The 6,656-nt window shown below is 46.5% G+C and overlaps 1 protein-coding gene across 2 annotated transcripts in view; it reads left to right on the plus strand.

Annotated features, from left to right (window-relative positions):
• The first annotated feature begins 636 nt into the window (after nucleotides 1-636).
• The window catches only part of POU2F1 (POU class 2 homeobox 1), a 181,468-nt gene continuing 175,448 nt past the window's right edge, over nucleotides 637-6,656 (plus strand). Inside the window, exon 1 of one of the 2 annotated variants that reach the window (XM_017534079.2) lies at nucleotides 637-760. In XM_017534079.2, coding sequence (XP_017389568.1) covers nucleotides 700-760 — 61 coding nt within the window. In that variant the 5' untranslated portion in view covers nucleotides 637-699. The remainder of the gene's footprint in view (nucleotides 761-6,656) is intronic. The other variant, XM_017534082.2, reaches the window with a different exon arrangement.

Consider the following 6,656-nt stretch of genomic DNA (forward strand, 5'->3'; position numbering starts at 1 on the left):
GGCGCGTAGTTCAGCAGAGCCTCGTGCCCAGCTCCTCGTGGCGGTCGTTTCCGCCCGTACCTGCCCCGAGGGCCGGAAATTACCTAGCGAGGAGCGGCTTCTCCATTGTTGCCAATGTTTCAGCTGCGCGAAAAGTCAGTAAAAAGTACGGAGCGCAGGGCACGCAAGCAGCTAACTGCCCCTCCCCTACTCTCCTGACCGCTGTGCTCCTTGCCCTGCTTTTACAATGCCACAGGCCACTAGGGGAAGTCGGAGCGAAGCCGGGAGGGAAGCAAAGCCGGAAGAAAAGTGAGAAGTGTAAGAAGACACAAGCCCTGGCACACTATGTAGGCTGGTTATCAGCTAAAGGGAGCGCATGCGCCGGCCACACTTCGGGCGCGTGGAGAAAGACACGCATGCGCAGAGCCCAAACGAAAAATGAAGTGAAGGTGTGACTGGCAGATTGAGGGCGCTGCTTTAGCTACCGAAGGGCCACAGCGGCCCAGAAGCGCGTGCGCAGAGCGCGGGAGGGGGGGTGGAGTTCTGAGGGGGCCGGCGGCGAACAGCACCGGCCTCGCGCGCCCCCTGGCGCGCACGCGGGGAGAGGAAGGAGCGGGAGGGGGCGGAGAGGAGGGAGGAGGCAAGCAGGGCGGGAGGGGGGAGGGGAGCCAGAGCGAGGGAGGGTTTATCGACCGGGCGATTTTGGTTAAAATATTCAAAATGGCGGACGGAGGAGCAGCGAGTCAAGATGAGAGTTCAGCCGCGGCGGCAGCAGCAGCAGGTAATCATTACAGCATTTTACATATTCATATTCATACTCAACCCCGGCTCCCGCTGCCCCCCCCCCGCGACTTAGCATAATTTATTAGTACTCAGGATTATTATAATTAACGGCGGGGAGATGGGGGGCCGGGGAGCACGGAGCCCCCGCCGGGCGCCGAGCGGAGGGGGAAAGAGGCTCGGAGCGGCCAGGCGGAGGGGGAAGACAAGGGGCAAAGTGGGCTGCGATCCACCGCCCTCCTCCTGCCCCCGGCCCACCCCGCCGCGGCTCGCCGCCCGCCCGCCCGCCGGCACCGGCCCTCCTCCTCCTCCTCCGCCAGCCGCCACCGCCGCCGCCTCCTGGCCGCCGTGCCCGAACCCGAGCGGGTTCGCGGCAGGGCGGCGGGGCCGGGGCTGAGGGAGAGGACAATAAAGACATTTTACATATTCATAGCTGCTGGGCCGGCGGGGCGCAGTGGGGCGCGGGCGAGCGGCCGGGGCCAGGCGGGCGCGGGGTGGGGGGCGTGGAGGGGGATGGAGGCGGCGGCGAGCACAATGCCGGGGAGGCGGCGGGGCCAGAGCAGACCGCGGCGGCCGGACACCCGCACGCGTCTTTCCCCGGGAGCTGGCCCGGGCGGGGGGGCGCTGCCCATTGCGGGGGGCGGCCCGTAGGGCATCTGGGAGTGCGCGCGGGGAGAGCTCCCTGCCCGTGCCCTGCCGCCACACGGGGGTCGGAGCGGGGCTGAGCCCGGGGGTCACGGCCCCAGGCACCTTGGCCGCGCCCCACTCGTCCCCGGTGTGGCGGCCTGACCCGAGCCAGGCCTGCGCTCTAGGTGGGTAGGGGTGAGCGGTTGTGGGCGCTGCGAGGTGGCCTGGGGCAGCGGGGTTGGGGAACTCGCTCGGGGGTCTGCGTCGCCTTCTGGGGTGTGGACTGGGTTGGAAGGAGTCCTCAGGGCAAGTTCCTTCGGAGGGGATGTCCTCTGGGGCGGCCCGCACTCCCGGGGCCGGCGGTCGGGGCTTCGCCAGCGAGTTGGGCTGGAGGTGCCTGGCGTGGTCTGACCTTCGTCTCCCTTTGCCTTTCCCTGCCTGCCGCCCCCTTATCTGCCGCTCCCCCCACGCCCGCTGCGCCTGACGGGGACGCACGGGGCGGGTGGCCCTCCGGGGCCTCTCGCTCCGAGGCCCCAGAAGCGCCCATAGGCCTCCCGAGAACTTGGATGTAAAGAGCTGCCCTTCTGCCCCAGAATGGGCTGGCCTGACAAGTTGATCGCATTTTCGATTTCCTCTCTCCTGTTGGGAATCGGTGGGGAGTGACGGGGATCCCCCTCCCTGCTTCTGTAGTGTTTTCTCGCTGGGTGCTGGGTCGTCTTTACTCTCTGCTTTGCCGAACCTCTTCTCATTTGAATAATGTCTAATTCTGGGAGGTTTATATTATTGAAATGGCCGCCTGGCTTTCCCCGCCTCTCATGTTTAGTAATTCAGACCTTTAATAACAGCCACTCACAGCCCAACGCCGTGTTTATATTTTACATTCGCCCCATGTGCTTTTGTGGTTCGATATGATTCTTTTTTTTTTTTCCTTGGCAATCCACAGGGCTCTGAGATCAAACCCAGGCCGTGCTGGGAAGAGAGAGGGAAAGCTAGGCCTTGACTCCTCTAGCAGTTGCCTAGGCCTCATGTTCTCTGCTGCTTGATTTATTTACTAATAACCAAAATGACTACCCCCACCAACTTCCACTCACTTTCCCCTCCTCCGCGGGCAAAACAAACTCTCTTGGGGCCTTACTAGCATTAAAACAGCTCCTAGCTAAGTATCAACTCTGTGATGGTTTGTTTTCTCTGAAAAAGACTTTCTTACAGTTTGCAGTAGTATTGGGCCTAGGGGGGAAAATTTGTCCTGTCTCATTTTGGAGCCTATGAGATCTATTTTGGTTTCACCCAAATCACTTTGTTTTGGGGTTAGGTACCCTAGTTTCTCCCCACCCCCATATTAAATACTTCAAGGCTTTGTAAAGATCTGCAGTATTTGTGAAATGGACACATTTTTTTTTCCTCTAGGAGTTGTGGAGTAGCTAAGTATTTTAGCAATTCCAATGAACAACGCTTTCATAATTTCTTAGTGTGGTGCTCCCTTTCTAACACCTTCATTCTAATTTAAAATGGAGCAGACGTAAATTTTGTGGCATCACTGTCATAGACTTGCTTATTTTAATTGTAGCACTACTGAAAACCAAAAATGGGGTTCTTTGAGTATTTGTGTCATGGTTAAATGAGTGAAAAGAGAAGAAGAAACACAGGCATTGTGTTTACCCTGGTCTTGAAACTTAGTCTCCTCCCAGCACACCTGCCCGTCTTTAAGCTGTCAGAACTGATTTTATGTTTTATCTAAACTTAGGACAGTTGGCTTGTGAGAGGCAGATTAACTTTTACTGTTTAGAGGAAACAGTAAATTTTGATTTTTGGTTTTTCCTGTGGTAAAATTTTCCTATTTTATTTTGTGTAGGGGTGTGTGTGTGTGTGTGTGTGTGTGTGTGAGAGAGAGAGAGAGAGAGAGAGAGAGAGAGAGGGAGGGAGGGAGGGAGGGAGGGAGGAGAGAGAGACACCGGTGTTGCTTCTCATTGGTGGATGTTTACTGCTGCCTAGTTTAGGGAAGTAGTAGAGGAGTGGAGTTTAACACTAATGTGTTAAGCCTTTGAAATTATGTTAAGACATTTTGGTGAGTGGCTAGCTATATATTTTGTGGAACATTGGTCTTCAGTTTAATTTGTAACAAAATTCTAGGTTTGATGGACTGAACACAAGCTAATTTCAAATAACCAGTTCTCACCATTTTTCTTCTTTCACTCACAGTAGGCAGGTCCTGAATGCAGCAGGAAAAAAAAATCTGTAGCTTTTAAGAGAACCTTTAGGTGAATGACTGCTTCAGAGACCTGAAATATGAGGTCGGATGGACAGAAAGCAGTAATATAATTTCATGCCTTAAATAGCATATGTTTTTGCACCCGATTCCCAAGATGTGGTCAAACTGATGATGTCATTGGACAGAGGACAAGGTGCAGTTAATTTGATTTATTGTCCTGAGGTGAAGTGTAGCAGTGAAGCCTTCTCATAGGGAAACCATTTATCTCGGGACAATTTCCTTTATAGCTGCAATTTAACCGCTACTGAGGCCATAGATATTTTATACAAGATGATAAAATGTACATTGGATTTTACAAACAAAATTTCATTGTTACAGTTTTTGTAATACAGAAAAGGATGGATGTTAACTGGCCTTGTATTTGGTTCGCTTTTAATTCTGTTATAAAAATTCATTTCCTCAAATTTCTCAAATGGAATGTATGGGTTTTAGATATAGAAGTAACCCATATAAATGCTTATTTTAGATATGTTTGTTGTGATCCCCCAAACTCTTGTAAGAAACTGTGTTTCTTAATCAGAGCATGGCTCAGGCTAATGGAGAGACCATTTGCCTTGGAACCCATTTCAGTGAGTAAAGCAGAGTTGAGAATGAGGGCTATGTATTTTTTTAGGTGGAAATGATAATGTTGAAAATAAGATAGAATACTTCCAGGAAAGCATGTACTTTGAAAACAGTTTTTTAAAAAAAATTCAGAATTCTGTTTGGATTTATCGTAGTTTGGACAAGTTTGTTCATTTTGTCTTGATTAATTGGTGATTTTTAAAATTGTTCCATTGCAACATAGTGATTGCACTTAGAATTATTGACATATTAATAGATTTTCGTGTAAGACATTTCTCATCATATTTTTAATCGTTAGTTTATCTTAAGGTGATGAATAAAATTCCCTGAGAATGTGATAAATTGCTGTGCTTTATTCCTAACCCAAATTTGTGATCCAAATTTGATAGAGTATTTCAGGTTACTTTTGAACCCACATGAGTTTATAACCTGCCTGTCTCCTTTTGCGTCTGTCAAGTAGCTTTCTGCACATTTCTAGGAAATCCATTGTCACTTCCCTTTTTCTTTTTTTTCCAGACAGAGTCTCGCTCTGTTGTCCAGGCTGGAGTGCAGTGGTGCAATCTAGGCTCACTGCAATCTCTGCCTCCCCGGTTCAAGCAATTCTTCTGCCTCAGCCTCCTGAGTACTTGGGACTATAGGCATGCCCCATAATGCCCAGCTAATTTTTGTATATTTAGTAGAAGTGGGGTTTCACCATGTTGGCCAGGCTGGATTCAAACTCTTGACTCCTGACCTCGTGATCTGCCTCCTTTGGCCTCCCAAAGTGCTGGGATTACAGGCTTGAGCCACCACGCTCAGCCCATTGTCATTTTAACACTCTCATCTATTGGTTATAATGATACTTCTGAATCAAGGTCTTAAAAATTCATGTGACAACTGACCAACTGTTTTGAAATTCTAAAGGACTGTTCTGCTTTGAAACCATTACTGAAAAAGTAATTTTTAACCTCTTCCCTCAAATTAGTTTGTAATTCCTTTCATTTTGTCATTGTCAAAATCCCAGTAGACAAGGAAAAAACAAACAGTGGATATTATTCAGGTTTAAATGAATTCAGGTGTAGTATTCTGCCATATTTTAAATTTACTATTCTCTGCATCAATAGGTAGTATAAAGTGGAACAAATAAAATGTGTTTCATTGCTGCCTAGGTTGAAATAATTGTCAGTCTGCCATTCATTTGGTTAGTGCATTTTAGAAGAGTAAGTTCGGGGCTCAAAATGTTACATTGCTCTTATCAAGCCACCAAAGATGTTTAATAGAGCCTTGAATATCTTAGGCAGGTGGTTCTAAAATAGGAGAAATGGACATTTGAATGTTATCTTTAAGTATTTTCTATTAAAAATGAAATATTTGATGTGTTTCTTGAATCTGTATTGCTTGATCTTGAATTTATTTATGTTTCTTAAGTTGGTCAATCACTTTAATGAATGTTTCCTTTGTACTTGGAAGACTGTAATATTGTGTAGTAGTGATTGCCTTGTTATCAGTTATTTTGTTTTGTTTTTAATGTTGAAACCCCGCAGTTGTAATCTTTGCATATTAATCTTTCAAGCACCATTAAAAATAATGGTGTGTGACTCATTAATTTGCCTTTATACATCAGTATTGGTATTTCAATTACACAATTTTTGTTATTAGTAAAGACTTGCTGTGAAGCCTGCTTTTAAGCAGGAATGTGTTTTTCCTAGTGAAAGTGATTGCATTTGAATTTAGAACTATTCAGATGATTTGTGTTTAGAGAACAGACCAAGTCATGGACAAAACATGCCCCTTTTTGGTCACCCATGTTCTTGTTTCTGATGCCTACTTAAATGCTAAATACCTGAACAAACGTACTTACTATTTGTTGGGCAATAGAGTTGAAAGTTGTGGATTTGATTTGTGACATATCTGCTTTGAATTTCTGTACCCTTTTTGCATGAAGTTTTTCCTTTATCATTTTTCTGGGAAACTCTTTGAGCCACCATTTTGCTTAATTCTTATTTTATCGTGTTGCTTAAATGATGTAAGTATCTTTTTGAGTTGTTAGAAGGAATAATAATTAAGGTTCACAGAGAATAGCCGTTGCCTTATGCATATTTTACTGGACATTTTTGTGCATTATTGACATTTTATAAGTAAAGATAATTGAATAACTGTAGATTTTAATTCTTCTTAGGAACAAATTGGTTTGTTTCGTACTGACGTATTTCTATGTATTAAACAGGTGATGAGCTCTTATATACTGTTTTAACAGTAATAGCCATAGAAAGAATAATAGCATGAGTGGAGCCATTGTCTGACCTACTCTTCCGTTTACAGTATATTTAGAATTTGGAATACGACAATTGTCTTGAGTTTCAGAACCTCTGATTTGAAGATGCTCCTTGCATACAGTGCATGTAGTTATGGGGTTCTGTGTGTTTTTAGTATGAGGTGTGAATTTTTGAGCATTGAT

Source organism: Cebus imitator, unplaced genomic scaffold, assembly GCF_001604975.1.
Source record: "Cebus imitator isolate Cc_AM_T3 unplaced genomic scaffold, Cebus_imitator-1.0 Scaffold84, whole genome shotgun sequence".
Classification (NCBI taxonomy): domain Eukaryota; kingdom Metazoa; phylum Chordata; class Mammalia; order Primates; family Cebidae; genus Cebus; species Cebus imitator.